This window comes from Notamacropus eugenii, chromosome 6 (assembly GCF_028372415.1).
Source record: "Notamacropus eugenii isolate mMacEug1 chromosome 6, mMacEug1.pri_v2, whole genome shotgun sequence".
NCBI lineage: Eukaryota > Metazoa > Chordata > Mammalia > Diprotodontia > Macropodidae > Notamacropus > Notamacropus eugenii.
This window is the reverse complement of record NC_092877.1, coordinates 37,558,481-37,584,013: the sequence shown is the minus strand read 5'-3', so window position 1 is coordinate 37,584,013 and position 25,533 is coordinate 37,558,481. Positions and strand designations below refer to the sequence as shown.

Here is a 25,533-nt window from a genome sequence, read left to right as displayed (position 1 = left end):
TATTATAAATTATATTGGCCCACACCTTTATATAGATATTGCTTATTATATTAAGGAAAGGTCCATTTGTTTCTATGGTTTTTAATGTAACTGACTACTGTATTTTAAGGCTTTTTCTTCATCTGTTGGTATAGCTTATAATTATATTGTAATTTATAGCTTTCCTAATAATTGAACCCTCTCTGCACTCCTGATATAAATATAAATTATTCAAAGTAACTAGTTTTTTAATATATTGCTGTAATTTCTCTTTTTATTCATTATGCTTATATCCATAGTAATTACAATACTTTGCATCAATATTCATTAATGATATTAGTATATATTTTGTTTTTTTTTCTGATTTATTTATCCATGGTTCAGGTGTCAGACCTATACTTGTTTTGTAGAACTAATTTAGTAAGGTGTCTTTTGTCTTTGTCCTTGTAAACAGTTCATGAAATTTGGGGGTAATTGTTCTTCAAATGGATGTTATTTTGATGGAATTCATATATAAATCCATCTGTGTGTGAAGTTTTTTTCTTTGGGAATTCCTTTATGGCTTGTTCAATATGACTTGTTTAGTTTCTGTTTCTGAGGTTGGGTTTTTTAGATTCTCTATTTTATATTCTATTAATCTGAGTATTTTATCTATTTGTAAATATTCATCCATTTTGTTTCAGTTTTCAGTTTCGGGGAGGAGGGCATATGCTTGAGTATAATAGTTTTTGCCAGTTTCCTTTAGTTCCTTTTTATTTGTTTTTACTTTGGTAATTTAGTTTTCCCCTATCTTTTGTTATTGAATTAGCTATTTTTTCTCTTTTATGGTCTTCATACTTTTATTTATATTTATTTGTACTTTCAGTTTAATCTCTTGAATTTTCAGAATTTCCATTTTTATTTCTAGTTGGGCGGGTTATTAATTTGTTCATTTTCTAGATTTTTAATGCATGTTAAATCCATTGCTCTTTATCTCTTTGTTTATGTGAGTGCTCAGAGTTATGAATTTCCCTTAAAGATTGTTTTGACTGTATCGTGTCATTTGTAGTTTGTTGTCTCATTTTTATAGTTTTCTTTGATATAATTAGTTATTTCTAAAATTTATTCTTTGACCCACTCATTCTTTAGGACTGCATTATTTCTGTTTGAAACTTTTGTCAGACTTCCCTTATTGATTATAATTTTAATTGTTATGGTCCTTAAATGATACATTAAGTATTTTTACCTAGCTTTCCTTTTAAGTTCTTAGATATTATGCCATTTAGTGCAAATATAATTATTAGTGATAGTTTCATTATCTGTGGTATCTTTAAGCATAATATAGTTTGGCTTTCTTAATTATATCTATTTTTATCTCTTGTCTTTCCTGAGATTATGCTGACTGCTCTTGGGGTTTGGTTTTTTTTTTTTTATTCAACTGAGGCATAACATATTCTATGACAACCTTTCATTTTTAGCCTCAATCAAATTTTTGTCTTAAGGACCTTTATTATGGACAACAGATTGTTGGGTTTTGCTTTCTTCCAATCCATTTTGCCATTCTCTTCCACTTTATAGGCAAGTTGAGTCCTTTCATCTTTACAACCATGATTGTTAGGTTTGCTTTTTCCTGTATTATGTTCTGTTACCATGTTTCCTCTCTTTGTCAACCACTCCTTTCTTTAGAAGGAAAAAGAAAGGTATAAAAAGGGAGTGAATCAGGACTGGTCACCTATAATTAGAATAGTCTGATTTCACTTCTTTTCTGTTTACACAGCCCAGATTCAGATGGCTGGGTTTTTGCCACTTCCCTTTTTTTCCTTTTCATAATTAGCCCTTCGTAGTTGAAGTTTGTTTTATTTGTGACTATTTCCTCACCAACTCGGCTTTCTTAAGTATCATTATTTGTATCCTAAACCAGTTCCCTGTTTATCTTATTGTATTTTTACACAATACTGTTTCCACCCATACTGCTTCTACCTCTCTCCCAGAGCTTAAAGCCAAGTAGATCCATGAGATCCTCATCTCCTCCACCCCTCCAACTTCATATGTTTGTATATGGCTCTCAAACTACATCAAACAGTAATCTTCTTTCTTTTTCTCCCATTATATTTCTAGACCATTCCTTTTTTCTTTTGTCCTTCCCTTCACTCTTTTTTGAAAAAAAAATACTCATGCCCTGAGTTTACCTCCCTCCTCCAAACCCCATTGATCTTTAGAGATGTTGGGCTTCTGAAGAGGCAGTAGTTTTTCTTTCCCTTTCAGGATGCAAACATTTGATCATCGTTTCAAGTTGCTCAAGCTGTTTTATCTTTCTAGAGTTCTCTTGACTTCTATATTTACATTTCAAGGATTCCACTCAGCTCTGATCTTCTCAGCAAGAATGTTTGGAAGTAATGAATTCTGTTACAAGTCTGTCTTTTTCCCTGTGGGTGTACACTTGATTTTAAAAGATGTTGTTTTCATACACAAACCTTTTCCTTTTGTTTTTGAATATAATATTCCAACCTTGTGTTTCTCATTTCTGCCCACTGATCCTATGTGGTTCTGACTGGGATTCTTTGGTGTACGATATGTCTCTTCCTAAACTTCCTGAAGTATTGTTTATTTGTCTTAGAAACTCTGAAGTTTGACAATAACATTTCTGGGGGAACCAAATTTGGGGTTTCTTTCAAGTAATGACTATTGAATTCTACATCCCCCTAATCCACCTTGCCTTATAGTTCTGGGCATTTTTATTCTATGACTTCTTTAAAATATGGTATCCAAGTTTTGTGCTTCTTTTATTGTTTTCTGGGAACTCTAGTGATTCTTAAATTCTTTCCTCATTGAATTTTCCAGGTCATTTTAAAATATCCAATTTTTTGGTCTCTGGATTTTGGTCTGATATTTCCTGTTGTGTAATTGACTTTTTGAATTCTGTTTCCTATATTCTATTTTCCCGGGGGGCCACTTTTATGATATAGTTTTTCAGCTTCTACTGTTTATTATCCTTCCAGGTTTTTCCTCAAGAACTCATTTGGGCTTACTTCTGACTTTGTCTTTTCCCTTATTCCTTTTCATAAAACTTCAGTCCATTTTTGACATCCTTGTCTTCAATGTATTCTCTTTTCTGGGATCCATTCTTGTAATTATTACTGAACTATGTTTTTCTCAAGTTTTATCTTGGGGTTCTCTTAACCATAGTTAAGTCATTATATTTGGAGTTTTCTTAAGAGTATTCATTTCTTTGTTCTCACAAAAGGGATGATTAGCCATCCTGTTGCTGCTTCTTTTCAGCTGTACAATTGCTGGACTTAATGTTACAGAAATCCTTGAGGATAGGGCTGGTGTAGGAGACTAGAGGTGTTAGTAGGCCCATGGAGCTCTCAGTCTACAGTATGGACTAGGCAGTTGGCAAACCCAGCTGATAGTAGTTTTTGGATCCACTCCCCTCCACAATGCTCACTGTAATGGAGGCAATTCTCCGGCTGGGTGAACATGGCCCCAGAGAATCATGGCTGTAGAAAAGAGATAGGTTCCAGAATAGATGCTGATCCAAGTGATTGATAGGTTGCTGAGGGACACAATTCCAGTGGGATGGGCATTGAATGGGAGGATTATGGCAGTCACAAGGCACAGTCCTGAATGAAGCAGGCACCATTCCAGGTGATCATGGCCCCTGAAGAGCAGTCTTGCGTGGGGAGTCAGCAAGCCAGGTAGCTATGGTCACTAAGAAGGCAAAGTCCTGGATGGGGTGAGTTCAGAACTGGGCAGTTTGAGCCACGGAGGGGCATAGACAAAGATGAACACTCTCAGTCAGGTGATGGTGGCTGCCCTCTTATGGACCTGTGGGGGCTGAGGGACCCAGTTCTGAATCCTTCCCCCTGGGCTTTGGATCAGAGTGAGTCTGGCAGGGGGCAGGTATCATCCACCTCCCCTCCCCCACCCCCTATTTCTTCTGCTCTCTGCCATGAAGATTCTTTTCATTTGTCTCTCTAGTTTGTTGAATCTTTTTGTTCATTTTATTTGATGCAATTTCTTATTCATGAGATGTTTATAGAGGGAATTGGATTTGCCTGGAATCTTTTCATGTCTGTCTCTTTACGTAAAGTCCCAGGAGCTGCCTTTTGAATGCAGTCCAGCAGGGTTCAAAGCACACAATAGACACTGTGAAGACTTGTTAACTGGACAACTGAATGAATGATCTTTTCAGGGAGTGACCAAGTCAAGGGCTTGAGCCCATTAAAGCTGTTGTGAGAGGAAGGAAAGTCCTTACCTATGGGAGGGTCTCCTTGGTTTTGCTCTGCTTGGGATTTGGGGGAGGGTATGGGGAAGAAAGCTTTGAGGGAGCCTAGAGCTGAAGGCACCTGGGGAATCTGGTGCTGGTGGGTTTTCTAGAGGACATTTGACCAATGAATAGAGGGGTTTGCCTGACTTGTGTAGATATTTCTAACCCCTATTGGAAAGAGATGGAATTTTCCATAAGGACCAGAGGCCCTTCTGAATACATAGGAAACTATGCCCATACTTTTCTCCAAGAAACAAGAAACTCTCCAGCTCAGCAGTGTGTGTGTGTGTGTGTGTGTGTGTGTGTGTGTGTGTGTGTGTGCATCCCCACCCAGCTGGAAGCGATGGAGGTGTGCCATTCAGTCTGGCTGCACTGACCTATTCTCTCTTTTCAAATTTCTAGGAGACGAATGTCTTGGGATTTAAGGGCCCTCGGAAAATGAGTGTGATCATCCCTGGCATGAGCATGGTGCACGAGAGGGTCTCCATCCGGCCTCGGAATGTGAGTCAGCCCTCCCCTTCCCTCAATGGACAGTGGGCAGGAGAGGAGAGTCTGGTCCTTGCAGTTCCTTTGAGTTCTGAAACACAAGGGGAAGGGAAGAAGACAGGAAAAGGGCACTGAATAGGGAAAAATGATGCTGAATCCCAGAGCAGGTAGCAACCTTAGAAACTATCTAATCCAAACTGTCCAAAGCTGCTGTAGGGAGACCTCTAGTGATAGGAGAACCCACTGCTTCCCAAAGCAGCCCATTCTACATTTGGACACTGGGACTCTCTAGGAAATTTGTCTTTCTGTACATCGAGTCCAAATCTGCTTCTCTTTACCTTATACCCATTGTTGCTAGTTATGCCCATTAGGGCTGAGCAGGACAAGTCTATTTCCTCTAACACATGCAGGTCTTCTGATACATGGAGATAGCTGTCATGTCCTCTCTTAGTCTTCTCTCCAGGTTAAATGCTCCTAGTTCTTTCAGTCAGTCCTGATAGGCCTTCCCTTCCCTTCCCTAGTCCTAGTTGTATCCTCCTGGGCATGCTGCCATGGTTAATATCTTTTGTAAAGTGTGACAGTGACAATGCAATGCAACAGGTATAGTCTGGCCAGGGCAGAACATGTTTATCATGGGTCGTGATCTGGACTTCTGCCATGCTTGATGCAGTCTATGATTGTATTATCTTTTCTAGATGCTATGACGACTTTCTGTTGACATGTTGAACTTGAGGTCTGCCCCCCTTTGTAAAATTAACATTTGTCCTTTTCTTACCCTCCCTCTCTTGTCCTCCAAGTCCCTTCTTTGAGCAGGGCTTTCTTTCCCATCTTTGATCTTCCTCTAGCCATCAAAATGACTTTTTCTTGTCTTCTGCACTTACTGATCGCTTCAGTTCATCCTGAATTTTAGCATTTCCTGATGTTGCTCTTCGAGTACTACACCCCGCTTCTATACTCATTTTCTGTTGTCCATCTTGCTTGTAAAAAAATCTAAGCACCAAATCTGGAGATCTTCACTTTTGTTTGCCCTCTTGTTCTGAGATGCCAGTCATCTTAGTGTCTCTGCTGTCATTTCCTTCATGTGCCCCTCTGTCGATGCTAACAGACCCTCACCAGTCTGTGGAGCCATTTCCTCTTCTCTCAGCCTACTCAGTAATAGATTCCTCAATTGCTTCTTAGGAGGTTGCAGAGTCTAGGAAGAGTTGTATCATGTCCAGCCTGTCCCTTGACCTAAATCAACTTTTCTGTCTCCTCTCCCCACTGTGCCAGAGGCTTCCTTTTCTGTCTCATCTCCTTTTTTCCCACTTCTCTGCTGTCTTCACTATTTCCTTGTCCCCAAGACTTCTCCTTCGCTCTATTTGGACTGCCCATCTTCATTACTACTATCCCCCCACACAGCTTCCGTGCTCTAATTTGTACCCATCTTCTCTCTTTCCCCTATACCCATTCATTCCCCTGGCCTATCCTGTCTCCCCTTTTCTAGAAAATACCTCCCCTCCTTCAGACAAGTCCTGTTCTTGCTCACTCAGGAACAGGAGACATTGCTGGCTCGGTGGCTGAGCAAGAGTACAGATACCGTCATTGAGCTGCATAACAAGACGCCAGTGTGGAATGATGACACCCAGTCCTATGTGCTCAACTTCCACGGTCGTGTCACACAAGCCTCTGTCAAGAATTTCCAGATCATCCATGCAAATGACCGTGAGTACTCTTATCGGAGAGGAACTCTCTGAGATAAAGGGGCATCTCCTGAGGGGGAGGAGAACATATGGTGGGAGGAGAAGGGGCATCTTTCATAGCTTGACTCAAGCCAGAGGAAGCAGAGTTCGTTGGAAGAGACTCAGGCCTAGCAGATACCTAGTAGATACCAAGGATATCTCAGGTGCTATAGGGTTGAGCCCCTGGAAGGGATAATAGTTAAGTAACCATGATAGCATTAAGAAAATGGCATAGACCCCAGGGGGCATCCAGTCCCTCCCAGTTTTGAGCTGGAATCTCCTCTCTGACACTGCTGGAAAGTGGTCGTTCAGCCTCCTTCACTTGGAGACTCCCAGCAATGAGGCACTCCCTGGCTTTGAGAGAAGCCCATCCATTCTAGCTTGAGACAGCTCTAAGTGTTAGGAAGCTTTTCTTTTCATTAAGCCAAAATCCTCCATGGTCCTCGCTCTGCCTTCTGTGGCCAAGCAGAAATCCATTTCCTCTTTCCCATGAGTCACTGAAATGCGGGGCAGCATTCACATTCCCACTAAATCTGCTCTTCACACCAGACATCCTCGGTTCTTTTCATTGATCCCTTCTGGCAAAGGCTCCAATTGCTCCTCGTCTTGGCCACCCATCAGTCTGTCAGTCTTCCTAAAATGTGGTCCCCAGAGGTGGCCTGCGTAGACTGTAGATCTGCCTGCCACCTCCTTCCTTCTGGACATTCTTTGTTAAAGCTAATTTAGTCCCCAGTGATTTTTCTGGCTTCTAAGTCAGTCATGAAGTTGACTCAGAAATCCAGCTTGCAGATGACCAAAGCCCCATGTTTTCCACATGAAATGATTTAGTCATGCTTCCATCCCATACTTTTTTGAACCCAAATACGAGATTTTACTTTTATTTGAATTAAATTTCTTTACTAGAAATGGGGACCGGGATGAAATCCTCAGCTACCTTCCCATGTCTTTACTTTCTCAACTTTCATAAAGTGGTTGTAAGAATGCCTAATACACACATCCTGGGCATCCTTTATGAAAAGATGACAGTGGAATAGGCTGCATTCTGAAGGTGATTTTGCATAGACATCTTCACAAGCACGCAGCTGAACAAGAGACCTGAAGAATGTGAGACTGCACTGTATCTGTTTGTCCTTTGAAAAAACAAAACATGTTGGACTCAGTAGAAAAAAAATAGAGCCTGGAGAAGTCTTCTTAAACAAAGTATTTCACATGTATCTGTTGATTTGCTGAGTGAGACCAAACAGGGAGACAGGTATCCTCCTTAGCTTCTTTTCCCCTAGTTGAGGGATAGATCCTATACCGAGTCTAAAAAGAAAAATTCCCTAGTGATGGTAAGGTTCTCCAAATGCTCTTATTTACAGAAGAAATTGTGCTAATGACATTGAACTCCAGAAGGCTAACAAAAACTTTTGTGAAATGAACAGTCATTTAAAAGTGACTTAACTATCTTTATTGGAAAAACAAAATGGGTGAAGAATGCTTATTACCCAGATTGGCATGCAAGTAGGATGGTCTACCAAAGTAGCCGATGATCAGTACATTTATTTTTATATTTTCATACTTTTTTATACAGCTTATTTCTTTATTATATTTTTTAGTCTCTTCCTAATAATGATCTGACTTCTCCCTTCCTCCCAATTAAAAACCTTCTTTGTAATAAAGAAGCATCAGTGGGTAAAACAAGTCAGAACTGTGGTCATATCTGACAACATCTCATTCCTTAGCCACCATCCACCCCAACTTTGCCGATACGAGGGGACCTGTACTTCCTCACCAGTCCTCTGGAGTCAAGGCTGGTCACTGCACTGATGATTTTTCAATGTAGTTTTCTTGACATGATCATGGCCATTCTATAGATGGTGCACTTCTTTTTGCCTACGTTTATCAGTGCTCCAAATGGGCAGTAGGATGGGACTAGGATTGAATTCTGTGCTAGATCCCCTTTGAAAAATTGTGAATGAGAAATTTGCAAGCGTTTTGCTATCACATACACCTGCCTCCTCAACACCAGTATTTTCCTGGTGGTGCCAAATGATGGCACAATTTGGAACCACCATTATCTTGAAAGAATTAACAGGACCAGTAACTCAGAGGGCAAAGAAGAGATTCATGGCTGGAATGAGCAGGGTGCAGGATGTCACCAGCCACTCACATGTAAGAATTAGCACAAGTAATCATAGACCACATGTAAACCTGGGAAAGGAGGCAGGCCAGCCAGGCACAGGTCCAGAGTGGGAGCTTATCATGGGCCCAACTTGAATGCTGCCTTGATGTTCTCTTAAAATGGGAAAAGGTCCCAGGGAGGCCTTAAGCATGTTAGGCACATGATTCATGGAGGGTTTCTGGGAAAGACATGGCCAAGGGCTGCACCCAAGAATGGAGAACCCTTTTGAAGACATCACTAATCCATCCATCCATCCACCAATCAATAAACATTTATTAAGTTCTTATGATGTGCCAGGCACTGTGCTAAATGCTAATCTATCTACGTGTTCTAGTAGATTTCATCTTATTAGTTTCAGTCTGTCCTTTTTTTAGATCTTATTTAGATCTGTCCCTCCCACCTTCATGTCGTTCATGTGTTGGGTCATCACACACACCATACATGCCTTCCTCCAAGTGACTGATAAAGTTGTTGAATAGTGTAGAACCAAGGACAGGGTCCTGGGCCACACCACAAGTGGTCTTCCTTCAGGGAAGCAATGTGGTCTTTCCCCGAGGAAGGCTTTTACAACCAAGATTGTCCTAGGGGCTAAGGTTACAGCTGACTTCTGGCACAGAGACGCTGGCCAGACTGTCCTGCAAAGTCACAGCTTGGGAACAGATGAGCTGTCTCTTTTGGTGTTGTGGGCATTTAGATTCAGCGTGAAAAAAATGGGCAGAGAGGCAACCAGACAGGGTCTGTGGCAAGCTGGGCCTTGGCATGGGTGTGATCAGTGACTGATTATGAGGTCTTAGAACTACAGTTTCAGGGTTTAACTGGGAGAAACCCTAGTTCCTGGGAGTCTGTCACTCCATATCCCTTTCAATCTATGGCTCTGCCCTAACTGTGGGCATGGGATGGGTGGGCCGGGTATGGCGCCCCCAGGAACTGGGACTCACTTTGCACACTCTGTCTCTTTCCTCCCCTTGGTCTCTGGCTCTCCGCCTCTCCCTGTGGCCCACTCCAACAATTTTCCTATCTCTGCCTTTCCCCTTGGTTCTGCACCTGCCTCTTCTGTCTGTGGCCCGCTCTCTGCCTCTCTTTTCTTGCGGCTCTTTCTCTCCCTTTCCCTGTCTCCTTCCCTGTTGCTATCTCCCTCTGCATGGCTCTCTCTCCTTTTACCTCTCCGCATCCGTCGCTCGCCATGTCTCTGTGCCTGGCTGTGTATCTGCCTCTTGGGGGTTGTCTGGGTCCCTCCCTAGCTGACTACATCGTGATGCAGTTTGGCCGGGTGGCAGAGGACGTGTTCACCATGGATTACAACTACCCGATGTGCGTCCTGCAGGCGTTTGCCATCGCGCTCTCCAGCTTCGACAGCAAGCTGGCCTGTGAGTAAGCGGGCGGGCGCTGCCCCAACCCCCCCGCCCCGCAGGAAGCCCCCCAGCCAGTCCGTGGCCCCAGGACTCGCCACGTGGCCCAGCTAAGGCCGGTTCCCCACTGCCTCACATTGGACCCTCTCCAGCCAAGACGGGAGAAATGGCGTCTTTCTCTCCAGCACTCCCATCTCATCGTTTGTCTTTCTGGAAGATGGCGAGGTGTCCTCGCTCTGAACATAGACATCTCACTCCATGCTCCCTTTCTGCCCCAGGCCCTTCCCATATCTTCCAGATCTCCATTAGGCATTATTTCCTCATCCTCATTTCTGCCCTCTCCCTGACTCTTATCTCTACCTCTCTCATTCCCTCCCAGCCTGACCCATCCCATCTGTCTTCATCCTGTTCCTTTCTCTCCTTCCTCCACCTCATCCTCCCTTGCCAGCCCTCTCTCAGGGCTTGACTGTGCCTGGGTTCAGGCCAAGTTGGAGTGAAGGAGGGGTGCCATGAGCTAGAGAGAGCATATTCCTCATTGACCCAGGGAAAACTCCAAGTATCCCATTTTCCCATCAGTCCTCATTCCCTAATACAAACCTTCTCAGAGAGGTGGGGCTTGGAGCCCCCCCTGTGGCCGTGTCAAAAATCAATAGCAGTCAGTCTTTGTTCGGGCCTTGGGGGTTATAACCCCAGAGGCGTAAAGGCTGGCAGAACCCAGGACATCCTGCCACAGCAGCCCCTGTCTGAGGCTGCCACCCAAGTAGTCCCATGACCCCGACTCAGGACTTTGGTTTCGTGTGGAACCATATTGTTATAAAGCCACGTTCTACACTCAGTGGTGAACTAGGGGTGTGTGGATGTGAGATCATGCGTCTCCTGTAAGCATGTTGTGTCTTTCTACACCTGTATGATTGTATGCATGTGTGATTCCACCTGAGAGTGCCTGGTTATGGATGGTGACCACCTGTGTGATTGGTATGGGCATATATGTTCATCTTTATGATTGATTGTATGCGTGTGTGGCTGCCTGTGTGAATGTGTCTGTGTGGGTGACTTCTTGCTCCAGATTTCATGAAATATTCCCTAAGGTCTTGTAGGAACTACAGAGTAGAGGGGCAGTGGGTTATTTCTTCCTTGCACTGAGTGGCCTGGGGGAGTTTATTTTTCATCATATAGGCATGGCAGCTAGCCTTGGTCACAGCCCCAGCCCCAGGCAGGGGCTCAGGCTAGGCCAGAGTTCAGCGCTGAGAATCCCTCGTCTCAGGAGAACCAGAGCCTGAGATGGCATCCCCATCTGATCATGTGTCAGAGCCAGGAAGCAGCTTTATCTTGGCCTGGCCTGAAGGTAGTGCATCTGAGAGCTGTAGAGCTCTAGGCCAATGTCAGGCTGACTTTTCCCAGAGTAGTGTTCAGGGCACAGTTCTGGATTTGGGGTCAGGACCTGGGTTCAAATCCTGGCTTTCCTCTTTCTGACCTGTATGACCTTAGGCAAATCACTTAATTCCTCTTGTACCTCAGTTTCCTCATCTATAAAATGAGGGGGACAGGGTTGGACCAGATGACCTCTGAGGTCCCTTCCAGTCTAAATCTGTGCTCCTCTTATAACCCTAATTGAATTAGGTGGGGGGCATGCATCCTGGACTCTGCATCTATGATCCAAGTCCAGTGTAGCTCGTTAGACCCTTGGTATGCCTAGGGGACTGTTGTATAGTAACAGAACAGGAGTAGCTCACATGTCTACAGTGCTTTTAAGGTTTACCACTTCCTTTTCCCCAGAGACCCCAGAAGGTAGGTAGTACAAGTGTTATTACTCCCCTTTTACAAAGGAGGAAATCAAGGCTGAATGTCTCAAATGGGACCCTTGTGGATGTGTCCTGAGAGGACAAGGCAGCATGATCTAGTAGAAAGAACCTGTCTGGGAGTCAGGAGACATGGGTTCTGTCCCCAGCTCTGCAGGCCCATTCCCTTCTGTTCTTGGTACTCATTTCCTTCTCCAGATAAGGGAGCTGGGCTCAGGGATGGCTCAGGGGCCCTGCTTAGCCTCCAGTTGAATCCAGGAACTTCAGGTGGATGGAGAATTAGACTTTTGGGAGATGCAGTGACTTGGGGGGTGGGAGCAAGGCAGGACACAGGTGGCCTGGAGCCCAGAAGCGCAAAGCAACAAGCTTCATTTTCCATCCCAGTGAGGTGGACTGTGGGGCAGAGGAAAATGTTCAAGAATAAGAAAGGTGGGGAGTCTAGGACTAAACACCATGGAACCATGTAATAGCGATAGTGCTGCACTGATCACTCAGGGAGAGGTGTGACTTCAGAAACCTGAGGGCTGAAGCAGGTCTTTCAGGTCAGAGCCTTGGCCAAGAGGACAGAGGAGCTCTGCAGCCCTTGAGGGCAGTCTTCCCACCCTTCCTGGATCTTGGTGGCCCCTCTGTGCTCCTGACAGTCTTTGTTCCCACTTTTAGGGGACTTGCCAGACAGACGAACTTCCCTTTCCTTCTGAATGCCTGTTGTGTGCAAGGAGGGAATCTGTGTGCATGAGCACAAGTGTGTTTGCAGGTGGCCTGGCTACCCCTTGAATCCAAACCAGACTTCAGGGTTACCTGAAGTGCAGAAACTGCTGGGTCAAGTTCAGCATGCTGGAGAATAGTCTGTATTGGCTGGGGAGCAGATGTCTTCCAGGAATTCTGTCCCCTCACTTCCTGACCTGCTTGGGGCAGAAGGTGCCTCTGGATTGGGAGAGCAGGTAATGTCAGGCGCTCTGGACAAGAGGAGGATGTTAAGAAGAAATAGCATTTTCTATATTTCTTCCTTTAATTTTTGCATTACTAAACTTAAAGAAATCAATTAGCTTGCATGTGTGTTCTTGGGCAAATTGGGACATATTCTGGGGAAAGTGCCTTAACAATCAACACTAGTGAAGAAAGTGTGTGGGAGCGGGTCCCATTCCTCAGAGGGAACACCCAGGGGAAGAGGGTACCCGGCAGTGAAACCATACAGAGATCTAGGGGCCTGAGAAGTTACAGGGGTAAAGGGTAAAAAGAATGGGTAGAGACCTAGTAGGTTCTCCCCCATTGGCGAAAAGAAGAAAACGAAAGATCTCTTCTCCATGAGTTCTGAAAACATAGGTGAGTTGCTAGGATTGTAAAGTAGATGTCTGAGCATGCCCAAGAGAGGGTCCACACAAATGAGCCTTGAGATACCTTTGGGGCTCCTGTCCTTGAGCTCTCCAAGGTGCTGAAGCCACTCTTATGCAAGCCACTTCTATCAACGCCTGTGTGGTTTTATGTTGGCAATAATGTTGGCGTCTTCCCTTCTCTGGTACCCTCATCCCTCTCACCAGTCCTCTTCGAAGACCCTTGAGTGCAGGCCAGGGCCAGGCATCTTGGAGGACACTCATTAGGGACCACCTCTCCCTGATGTATTTCCCAGGTGGCAATTGATGCTCCACTTCCAAAGACGTGGCCTAACGCAGCCGATTTCCATTGGTACCCAGAATTGTAAGTGAGCCCCTGGCTACCTGCCCGTGGAAAGTGACCAGAAGACAGCATTTAAGACAGCATTTGGCTTCTCCCTGCTCCAGCTCAGTCCACCTCTGAAGCATGAGCTGGGCTGCCTCTGTCCCTTCATATCCCCGGGAGTGAATCCTGGCTGGCTCCTGGCTGACCTGAGGTGGGTGGTCAGTGCTCCCTCAAGCTGTGAGTGGACACTGCTTCCCAGTCAGCCGCAGACTCACACACTAGGCAGGGGCCCAGCCTTCTCCTCTTTCAAGGAGCTGTGGGGACTACTTGTGCTTAATCGGCTCAAAGCTTGGCTTGACATTTCTATGTGCTTTTGCTTTCAGAAAGGAGAGATTGGGGGAGCATTCTGTTTTTTATGAGCATTCCAACTGAGTTTTTATGACAAGACCAAATCAGAGAAAACCAAATCACCCCTACCCTCACCCTACCCCTTGGTGCCCATTACATCGTCCAGCTCATCACAGTGCCTTTTTTTTTCTTTTCTATAAGGGATCACCCTACCCCCTTTCTCTTCTTATCTCTTCTCCTTCCCAAGGCTTGCTAGAATCTGAGCTGGGCTGGGCCTCAGGTGTTTCCTGTGATACAGCTAACTTGCAGTGAGTCAGAAAGTGGCCTGGCCAGAAGGCCCAAAATCGCCTCAGTGCTGAGAGTCCAGATTTAGCCAGTTATTTCTCATAATGCCTAGAATGTGTTATGTCTATTTGCACAAGAGTGTCTTTTCCTATTTTCAAGTGGTCAGACATTTTATTTTTGTTCAAAACTATCTGGAGTTTTAGATGAACCTGTGCTTTTATTAAGTGACTTTTTAAATAAACTCTTTGGTATTTGAGCAAATGTATTTATTTATCAGTATGTGCAATGCCTAATTTGGTATTTTCATAATGACATGTCTGGTGTAGGAATTAGTGTTTGGCTACATATAGAAAGCATACTAACAAATTAAACCTTAACTGTTTCAACACTGCTGTTTATGTCTTTCCTGGAAGGGGGAAGGTCATTTGTGTGTTGTCATTTATTGGTAGTTTTCTAAGTTGATACTAACCCTTCACAGACATTCTCAACTGCCCTTGCCTCATAGCCCACTTGCCTTACAGGCAAAGTTATTATGTAAGGCCTCAAAGCCACCAGACAGGTTATTTTAAAGTAGACTTCCTGGACAGGTAATAGGATGGCTACCAATGATCTAAGCATGTTCCAACAGCTAAAGAAAAGACAACTCATATTTCCATATTGACTTATGGTTTGCAAAGTACTTTCTTCCCTCTAACTGTGCAGTGGGGGCTGGCAGATTTAAATAAAATTTTCATGCACAGAAGTTGGTAGACTGAAGAGGTTAAGCCCTCCTAGGTAGGGGAGAGCCCTTTGGCTCATAAACATGGAGGGAAGGGAGAATCTGTTGAAATAATAGAATGGAAAGAACCTTGGAGTCAAAGATAGAGACTCCAATTGAAATTCTGAGTGACCCTCAGGGGTAAGTCTTTTGCCTTTCTGAGCCTCAGTCTCTCCATCTTGGGGTGTTAGACTTGGAGTGAGAAAACCGCATTTCAGTTGCAGCCTCTGAGACTGACTAGCAGTGATATCCTTGGGTAAGTCATTTCATATGCAGAGGCCTCCTTTTCCTCATCTAGACATTGAAAGGACTGGATCAGATAATTGCTAAGTTTGCTTGCAAAGTTGAAGTTCTAGCTATCAAATGAAGATAACATTTGTATACCAAAAAGTGCTTTTTAGACTTTAAAGCACTATAGGAATGATTATTGTTATTTATTCAGTCAGTCAGCCAGCAAACATCTGTTATTAGGGTCAGATCTGGAGATTCAACCCTTAGGAACCCAGCTGCAAACCAGGCAGAAATGAAGTGACAGAAATAATGATTACTCTGTAATGTTATCAACACAATCTAATTGTTAAATTAATCTTGTTCACAAACCACATAAGAGCTACGTGTGTTCTTCAAAGTGATTGTTCCCACATCATCCTCAGTCTAGATGTGTTTGAACCTCGTGTCTGGGAATAACCTGCTAACCCATATTGTGGACTAGGGGGCACCAGAAAGGTCCCTGAAGATCCAGCATCCTGAGCCTTAAAGATCCAACGCAAGGGAAAGCTGAAGGTACACTCAGGATGAAACCAGTTAGAAGTGAGACCCCTATACAGAGCACAAGCCCTACTTCGGGAACGAAAAATGAGGAAAGAAAAAAGGCACCAATCAGTAGAACAATGATTACACGTCTGACTTGGTAGTTTCAAGCAGAGTATCAAAGGAAAAAAATTTGATTTTTGCAAGGAATACCTGAATACCAAGAAGAAACAATAGATAGAAAATGAAATAACTCTACAGGAAAGAATTGGAAGAATGAACAGAAAGTGATTAACTTCAGGCATGAAATGGACTCCTGAAATACTAGTATAGAACAAACAGAAATCACTGACTTCATGACATAACAAGAAATATTAGGAAAAAATAATAAATAGAAGAAAATGTAAAATAGCTGGTATTTTAAATAACTGAAATGGGAAAAGGGTTGAGATAATTTAAGAATCACTGGACACTTTGAAAACCAATATTTTTTCTTTAAAAAAAAGTTTGGACCCTGTATTTCAGGAAATCATAAAAGAAAACTGCCCGGGTCTATTAGAACCAGAGGTCAAAGTAAATATAGGATGAATCCACTGATCACCTCCTGAAAGCCCCAAAAGGAGTAGACCCAGAAATGTCATAGCCCAAATCTAAAGATCCCATGTCAAAGAAAAAAATACTGGAAGCATCCAGGAAGCAGCAGTCTAAGTGCCAAGAAGTGGCAGTCAGAATCACACATGACCTTACTATAAACAGGAAATCTTGTAAAACAATATTCTAAAAGACAAAAGACAAGACCAAGAATAGTTTGCCCTGCACAGCTGAGTATAATTCTAAAGGGGTAATAAATGGACCTCTAATGGAATAGAAGAACTTTAAAGTATTTCTAATGAAAACACCATAATTGATTAGGAAATTTGAAGTACAAACATGAATCAAGAGAAACCTAGAATTGCCAACTTATTTTAGCAATTGGAAGGAACTGTATGATGCTGTAGTGTCAACGTTCTAATAGGGAGAAGTAACAAATGTTCCTTTGGAACCCAAAGGGCATCAAAGGAGTGAAATAAGAAAAACAGAGGACTTGGGGAGTGAGGGTGGGAGGGAAGGACTGGTTCTGTTTTGAGGGTTTGAAAAGGAGAAAGTGAAGGGAGGGTAGGTCAAGTGTGGTACGGCATAGCTGTAATCCTTGCTCACATGATAGAAAAAGGACACTCACAAGTTCTCTGGTAAGAACTATGAAAATGATTGTGTGGCATGGGAGACACTGGCACAGGACTGCCCAGCATGGCAGCCGTCATCAGAGAAGGTGCTGTGCTCTATGAGCAAAGTAGAACTGAAGGAGCTGAAAAGAAAAGTGAGATGCACAAATTTGGAGAATCCACCCCAAATGTTCACATGGAATATTTGTGCCCTACCTGTGGTAGAGTATTCCAAGCTCATATTGGTCTGACCAGCCACAGTTGGACACACTGTAACTTGACTCTAGCATAGTGATGTCATTTCAGTCTTCTTCCATAATGAAGGACAACAACCAACCAATCCTTGCTGCTGAGTGGGACTTGAGCTCAGGAGTTCTGAGCTGCAATAGGACTGAAATTGGGTGTCTGCATTAAGTCTGGCACCGGAGAAGATGGCCACCAGGCTGCCTAAGGAGAGCCGACTGGCTCAGATCAGAAAAATGAAGCAGGTTCCATGCTGTTTGATACTGGCTTCAGGTTCAGGAATGATCATTACATTTCCTACCTAGGGGAGATACAGAGTCTCCAAAAAATAAAAATAAAAAAGGGTAAAAGGAAGGACTACTTAATGATCAACGCTAGGCAAAAGTGCAGTGGACTGCCTTAGGAAGGGGCAGTGAAGCCCTCTTCCCACCCCTAACCGGAGGTACAAAAGCTGAATTTTGAAGGAGTATTTCTACAACTAAAGGTTGGATTGAATGGCTTGTGAGGTCTAGCTCTGAGACTTTGTGATGCTCTGATGTTTGGGTGCTAAACTAAAGAAATTTTAATCTCAATTATATCAAGCCAGTCAGCATTTAAAACTTTGGAGAGACCTTAGATCATCTAGCCCAGAGTCTTCACCTGGGGGTGTGTGTGTGTGTCTGTATTTTAAAATCCTTTTTTTCTTGGAAAATTATTTAAATCTAATTGGCTTCCTTTGTAATTCTATGCATTTTGTTTTCTGCATTTAAAAATATTCCGAGATATGTAGGTTCTTCAGATTGCCAAAGGAGTCTGTGACTTAAAAAAGATTAGGATTCTAATCTAATGTCCTTGTTTTTACAAATGAGGAAACTGAAGCACAGAGGTAAATGACTTTCATTAAGATCACACAGGTTCTAACTAATCGAACCAGCATTTGAACATGGGTCCTCCAATTTCCAGTACAGTACTTTTTTCACTATAGTATATTTCAGTAGATGCTGTTAGGATCCTTGAGGTAGCTCTTCTCCAAAAAGATTTTTGTCTTACTGTTCCCACTGTGCACTAAATATCTGGAAAGAAATCCAAAGATTCTTAAAGTAGTCATTTATGCAGGTGGAAAACCCCAGTCTTTGCAAAACAGTTTCTTCTTGAATGTCTTTAGATGGAGATTGAGTGGAAAACATCTTGGAAATAGTTTCTTTAACCAGAGTTAGTAACACTGACATTGTGTTTAATGTCTCAGATTGTATCTGGATTATTTCCAGGTTTCTCAGGGGAACTAAAGTACATTTCATTCCAAGAAAAATACATGAAACAAATGTTCATCACACTCACATACAACATATTCTTCTTACAGTAACTACCTACTCCCATCCACTTTTTTAAGATGGCCAGCATGAGCATGTTTTCAACAAAATCTGTTCCTAGAACAGCCTGAGCATCCTACTTTTATGCCTTTTTCAATGCCCTAGCACCATACTGTGTATATATGTACCTCATGGATGTTAATCCTTAGCCAATTATGATATTTGGGTTATAAAATTGGATGGTTTTTGAGAAGACTTGGGATCATAGGTTTAGAACCGGAAAGGCCACTGAGTCCAATGTTTTAATTTTCCAAATGAACAGAGTGAAGTTGAGAAAGCTTAACTGATTTGTCCAGAGTCAAACACAGGTCTCCCTGACTCTAAGACCAACACCACCAATTGTACCATCTATCTTCCTCTTCCAGCATTTGATGGGATGTCATGGTGAAGCAGGGTTAGATTTGTTCCTTGTAGTTCTAGAGAGCTGAACTAGAGAGCTGCTGGTGGATAGTAAAAGTTGCAAGGAGTCAAATTTCAATTATTTTAAAGGAAAACCTCCCAACACTTAACATTGTCCAGCAATGGAATGTCTTCTTCAAGAAGTTGTGAATTCATTGTGCTGTGAGAAACACAAAGGGGACTGTTTCAGAAAAACTTGAGAAGAGTTAATGATTTGAATGAACTACGACACAGTCAAGTGAGGATGGCCAGGAAAACGATAACTCTGGTCAACACGACGATTAACCATGATTCTAGAGGAATATCTGCTTCCTTACAAAGAAATGAAGGACTAAATGTGGAGAATTAGATACTCTCTACATGGTCAATATGGGAATTTGTTTTGCTTGACTGTGCGTATTTATTACAAGGGTTTTGTTTTTCTTTTTTTTCAGGGATGGATGGGGGAGGTGGATGAGAAAGAAAATGAATGTTTTTAATTAAATTAATTTTTTTAAAAAGTTGTCATTTTTTTAGACCTTAAAATGCTGTATGAATGGGAGTTATAAAACATTTTTAATGTGTTCAAGGAGAGGTTGTATGTTCAGTTGTCAGGGATGCCACAGAGAGGATTCCTGTGTTCAGAAACAGGCTGGATTAGAATCTGAGTGAATTTCCAACTCTAAAGTTAAATGATTTTGATTTCTGAATCGTGCATTTCACAAGCAGTGTCTGCAGCTCTGTTGGTATTTCCAAAATTCTTGGGCCTAATACAGACAAACCTGTGGCCTTTTGAGATCAGGTGAAAACTACACAGGCATGGTGTCAGACATGTAAATGGGGTGCGGTAATTTTGGAAGAATTAGGCCTTTAATTGTAACTTGGAAAAACATAAATTATCTATGTGACTAAGGCTCCCTTCCCTTCGGTAGGCCTGGGTTTCTTCATTAATAAAACATGGGAGTTGGACTAGGTCATTAAGATTCAGTCCAGGTCAACTGAACTTTTATTAAGTGTAGGAGAGAGACAAATCTGAGATATAACAAGCCTCTGCCCTCATGGGGCTTACAATTTAGTGAGGACATATCATACGTACACAAATAACTAATACAGTAAAGAAGACAAAGGTATCTGTTATCAGTGAAGGGGGTGGAATTGGGATTAAGAATTTAAGGAGAGAGGAGAGGGTTTACAACAATCATGGGGAATGTGACAGTGAATCTTGGCTATTATGTCGTGAGGGCTACTATATGAGAATTTAGAGACTGGGGGGACTGGAGGGAATGATAAAGCTAAAAGTTGACTAAGAGGATTGCTGAGCAGCTAAGGATTGGAAGCCTAAATTAGTAATGGATACATTCATTCAGTAGCTTCCTTTTCTCTAGCAGTGCTCAACAGCTTGGGAATGGGCATGGAAAAGTCAGGTAGGGGAACATTTCCTAGGGTTGAGAATTAGAAGGGTAGGAAGAATGACCAGTTAAAGTGATAAGTAATTCCACTTTGATGTCCAGGGAATCATTGAAATAGGTCAGGACTGAGTAGGGAGGTAAGTGAAGCCGTAATGTGAGGTGTAGACTGCGACAAGGTGGAAGGGATGAGGAATTAGAAAGCATGAGGAGTAACAGTGGAAGAGGGTAGGGTTGGAGAGGGGAATCTGAAAGCCAATATTTAGAGGTGATGGTGGTAGTGGGTCCCACAGGATAGTGAAGCATGGCCTTGGAATTCTGACTATGGTGGGAGTAGAATTAGACATCCCAGGAGTTGAACCATTTGGAGAACTGTGAAATCAGAGCACATGAATAATAAGTAGCTGGCAGGATGAATCAATAAGTTGGTGTTAATGTCACTGGAGAAGGAGGGAGTGTGTCCTGGAGGTCAGCAGATAACAAAAAAGTGAATATGGTTGTATGATCAAATGGCATGAACTTTGATTGAGGGAATATTGAATTATAGTGAGAGAGGTGTTGTTTAGAAGGTGCAAAATGGAGCAAGATCCTTCTTATCCACTCCTAAGTGGTGGGACAGTGAGACCAAGAAAAGTCTTTGTTAGAGACGACTGAGAGATGTGGTGTGCTAGGGTACAGCTCAGGGTTCAGTTAATAAGAGGAGAAGGAATTTCTGAGATTTAGGGATTTGTTTAGAACAGAACTGGGGTTCACCTAGGAACAGTGGCGTAGACTGGAAGAGGGACCAGTTTGGTCAAAGAGTAAGCCACGGGAGCATGGTAGGGCCATTCTGGATCAGAGGAGAATAGCATAAGAAGGAAGGGTGTGTGACCTGATACTGACAGGGACAGGGAAACCAAGAGAAGGGAAAGGAGACTGAGCAGCAAGTTAGCCATTAGGAAGAAGGGGGCAGGTAAGGAGAAATAAGCTGACAGTATGAATGAAGAGGTCCGGAGGTTCTCATCAGAATGTTGAGATGGAATGTTGGTGACATAGAGTGTGGCCTTACTGATTCCACTCCCAGATATTCTTGAGGCCCTTGAGTTTATAGCAAAAGAAGAAAAAAGTGGAAATTGTATTCTCACCAACCTTCCAAATGTTCTCAGGACCTCTGGATAATGACCTTAGTGTTCCTCAGCAAAGGAGGGAACCAAAATGACTAGAGCTCTGCCTTCTATCCACTTCCCAAGTGTTTTCAGACTCCCTAAGGGAATGAGTTTTGGAATTCCATAGTTCTATAAAACAGGGTCCCCTTGGTCTTGTCAGTTTCCTGAATACAAAAACAATGAGTCTTGCCTCAAATCTCTTCTAATCCCAAATCCATCAGCTAGGTTCCGTTATTAGTTCCAGTCAGCTGCTGAGTTCAGAACATTTCTCCATTCAGTAGAAGCTTTTGCTTACTGACATTATCTTCCTCCTTCTGGAAGAAGGCAGTTCAGTGATGGTGACCACATTTTAGGTGGGACATTGACCAGCCAACTCCACTAAAGTCCAATATCTCACTGTGGTATGAAAGTGACGTCCAAATCCAAGCTCTGGTGGTCACATACTAAGCTGGAAAGACCTTAATTACAGACCTAATGGTGTACTGTTGTCCAAGGATGAGACTAAGTTTTCAGGAGGCTTATCTCCAGGTGGTCAACAAGGTAATGAATGTCAAATTTCCGGAGTTCATTTTCCTATTAGCAGAGGTATCTTTGCCTTCGCCCAGAGAGGGCTTCTCTGGGGAAATAACACTGGGCCCATAGAGGACAGAACAAAGATGAGTAATAGGAAATGAAACACCAAATAAGTGGCAGGGAAGAGAGTATGTCATACGGCTTAGATAGACTACATGCCAGGGAAATAAAAGAACTGACAGAAAGGATTGCTGAGATGCCATCAGAGACCTTTGGAAGACTGCAGAGAATGGAAAAGAGCTGTGAGGTGGTGCAGTAGATAGAGCCCCAGACCTGGAGTTAGGAAAATCATCATCCTACATTCAAATCCAGCCTCAGGTAACTCACTAGTTAAGTGACCCTGAGCAAGTCACTTAACACCATTTGCCTCAGTTTTCTCATCTGTAAAATGAGCTGGAGAAGGAAATGGCAAATCACTCCAGTGTTTTTGCTGAGAAAATCCCAGATGGGGTTGAAGAGCTGGACACAAATGAAAAATGACTTCACAGCAGCACCAACAAGAGAAAGGGAAAGGTGATGCAGCATGAGAAATGACAAATGTTCAGGGATTTTAAAAAAGGAAATGAGCAGAGCTGCAATCTGTAGCCCAGTGAATTTGACTTCCTGGAAAAGTTGAGGAGCATAACACTAAAGGGATGGTAATGAGAGTGCTCCAAGGAAAACAGATTATGTCAAACCAATCTCATTTCTTTTTTTGACAGGGTTACTAAATTGGGACACTAGGGGAATAACAGACATATAATTTACATAGATTCTCGCTAAGCATTTGACAAAAGTCTCTCATCTTATTCTTTCAGAAAAGATGGGAGAATGCGGGTCTCATTAGGTGGAGGTGGAGCTGGCTGGAGGGGGGACCCCAGAAATAGTTATTACTGATTGGTGGGATGCAAACTTGGAGGCAAGTCTTAACTGGAGAGTCACTTATATTTTTATCAATGACTTAGATAAAGGTATTACCAAATGTGCAAATGACAAAAATCTAGGAGAGACAGCTAATATGTTGGATTAATGAGTCAGAATCCAAAACTGATAGGCTAGAACATTGGGCTGAATCTAATTAGATGAGATCTAATATGGATAAATGTAAAGTCTTGTGATTGGGTTCAAAAAAAGCAGTTTTACATATGCAAGGTCAATGGTGTGGCTTGAAGAAATTCATCTGAATAATATCTGTGGGTTTTGGTGGACTGTGATTCAATATGAGTCAGTAGGGTGTTTTGGTGGTCAAAAAGGTAATATATCTGAGGCTGTATTAAGAGAAGTGTAGCTTCGAGGACTAAGGAGGTGATAATCCTGTGGTTTCTGCTCTCATCTAGTTTTGTATGTCACATTTTAGGATGGCCAGTGATAAGCTGGAGAGGGACCAGAGGGTACTTGGATGGTAAAGACTGATTGAAATAATGCCACATGAGGAGCAGATGAAGGAAGTAGAGATGTTTAGTCTGGAGAAGACATAGGGGAGAAAGGGGGAGCAGATGCCTTAAAGAATTTGAAGGGTTGTTACTTGGAATAAAGATTAGACTTATTCTGATTAGACCCTGGGAGCAGATTTGGGAGCAACTGAGGGATAAACAGAGAGCAATATTTAGACCTGATGTCAGGAAAAATTTCTAAACAGTTAGAGCTCTCTCCAAAAAAGTGGAATTCAGTGCTTCACAAAGTAGCATGTTGTCCTTCACTGGAGGTATTCAAGAAAAGGCTGAATGACTACTTGCCAGGGATGTTGTAGATGGAATTCTTCCTTAGCTGTAGGATGGACTAGGATGTACTCTAAGAGTCTGTGTATGCTTGTAGAAATTCCTTTGCTCAGTGAGGGCCACACTTAGAAAGAGGTTCATTCTACATCTAACCTACAAATGAAACCAATCTGTCCTTTGAAGGATACTGCCAGTCTTCTCACTATACTAAAACTCACATAACTGGGCAACTCAGGGATTATCCCTTCATGAATGGTTGTCAACTTCTGCCTACCTAAAGAAAAGTAAAGCCGCTTGTGGCTACTCCTCCTGGAGAGAAGGAATGGGCTGTACTTCCAGGTTGGCTTCCTGTTCTCTGCAGAGGCAGGCAAATTGAGAATTATTCATAGATAGTGATTATTGAATGCACTGACTCTTCTGAGAAGCTAGAAGAGGAAGAGTGTAGCTATGATAACTCTTGTCCTCACATCTATCTCTGCATCACTCTGCATGTCAACAAAAATATGGCCTGGAGGAATGTGGTATCCACTACACTGAAACGTGCTCACAGAGGAGGAGATGATGGGCAGCTACACAGATCACTGGGCCAAAAGGTGAAGGATGAGGCTCAATCGAGCAGGTTAACTTCTGGACTTAGACAACTAACTGCTCAGCCTTGTTTCATTCAAAACCCTGAAGGTTACGTTTCCTTAATGTGCCCTCCTGCTCTGCCTCCTCCAATCTGTTTCCCAGCACTGCCTCTTTGGAATACAGATGTGTTTCCTCTGGCTCTCTGCTGCTGTCCAAGGGGAACACCATGTTCTCTGCTATGATGGCAGGATCATCCTCTTCATGCTGACAGCAAGTGCACTCTAATTTCTGGCTTGGAGGCAGGACCCTGTCCTGGTCACTAAAACTGACAGTCTTGTCTTTCTGGGCTTGGCAGTCCTGGCTGACCTCATCCAGGTCAATTGGTAGACTCTCACAGCACAAATGATCCTCCTCTTCCTCTACTAGCCCCCCCATTCCTTCTGCTATCTCTTCAGCAGAGGCTTGGCTCATGTCTGGGTAATCCACTAGGATTGTATCTGGCCTTCGCTTGACGCAGTCTGAAAGGTTATACACTGGGTATGTCTCTTCTGGGTAGCCTACACAGAAAAACAGAAAAAGTCTTGCAATACCCTTTCAAGAAATAAAACATAAAAAAAAGGTTCAGAGAAGGCAGCCATCCTGAAAAATCCTTTCGAGAAGCTTACAGATGATCCTAATGGTTTTGAAGTTTCACTTGGGCAAATGCTCAGCAATTTGGTTGAGTGTCCAAATGCTCTTAGAAACATAAACCAGTTCAGATAAAAATACCTTCCTGAGTATGGAGAACTAGAAAATGGGTTTATAAATGACTCTGCACTCAGGAAAATATGCTTTGGCGTTTCTCTTTCAATGCCCCCTCCCCCAACACACACACACACACACACACACACACACACACACACACACACACACACAGTGCTTTCTTTTGCAGGATTGAAGAGGAAGATTAAACAAACAGCTAAAATCTTCCACTTGAAGAATTAAACCAAATGCCAGCTGAAGGAGGCACAGCTAATGTTTACAGTTTATATTTGGAACCATTTTAGGAGCTTCCTGCATGGAGAAAAAGACAACACTTTGTGAATCCTACTTAGCAACACAATTGAAATAGTTGGTGAGCATCAGGTACAGAGCAAGACGTGCTTGAGATCTTGGATGACAAACGCTGTGCTTTCCAAAGACACAATTCCCATTGTCGATGTCTTTGCCTTCACAAAATGAATAAAGAACAGAACAGACCTGGTAAGTAAAATAAGGGATGCAGGAGGTGTGGTGCTGAATCCTAGCTCTGATAATGAGAAAAAACAAAAATGTTGCCAAATTAAGGAAAGTAATGAAATAAATCTATGTCAGCCAAGCCCTAGTCTGAGAGGCAGATGGGCTGGGCTATAGCTTGTGTGCCAGGGCTGGCAGTGGGCCTCATGCTTGCT

General features: G+C 42.8%; 2 protein-coding genes across 10 annotated transcripts in view; one reads left to right on the top strand and one right to left on the bottom strand.

Moving 5' to 3' along the window:
- Positions 1-14,419, top strand: part of TUB (TUB bipartite transcription factor) — a 137,588-nt gene extending 123,169 nt beyond the window's left edge. For 3 of the 4 annotated variants that reach the window (XM_072619527.1, XM_072619524.1, XM_072619526.1), the window contains 4 exons: positions 4,631-4,729; positions 6,244-6,415; positions 9,838-9,963; positions 13,372-14,419. In XM_072619527.1, coding sequence (XP_072475628.1) covers positions 4,631-4,729; positions 6,244-6,415; positions 9,838-9,963; positions 13,372-13,382 — 408 coding nt within the window. In that variant the 3' untranslated portion in view covers positions 13,383-14,419. Of the gene's footprint in view, positions 1-4,630; positions 4,730-6,243; positions 6,416-9,837; positions 9,972-13,371 lie in introns of those variants that run through there. The other variant, XM_072619523.1, reaches the window with a different exon arrangement.
- Positions 1-25,533, bottom strand: part of RIC3 (RIC3 acetylcholine receptor chaperone) — a 92,630-nt gene that overhangs the window by 33,531 nt on the left and 33,566 nt on the right. The window contains exon 6 of one of the 6 annotated variants that reach the window (XM_072619532.1): positions 4,723-4,805. The exons of 1 other annotated variant lie outside the window; for it this stretch is intronic. In XM_072619532.1, coding sequence (XP_072475633.1) covers positions 4,735-4,805 — 71 coding nt within the window. In that variant the 3' untranslated portion in view covers positions 4,723-4,734. Of the gene's footprint in view, positions 1-4,722; positions 4,806-12,731; positions 18,038-19,689; positions 24,661-25,115; positions 25,343-25,533 lie in introns of those variants that run through there. 4 more of the 6 variants (XM_072619534.1, XM_072619528.1, XM_072619530.1 and 1 more) reach the window with 4 other exon arrangements.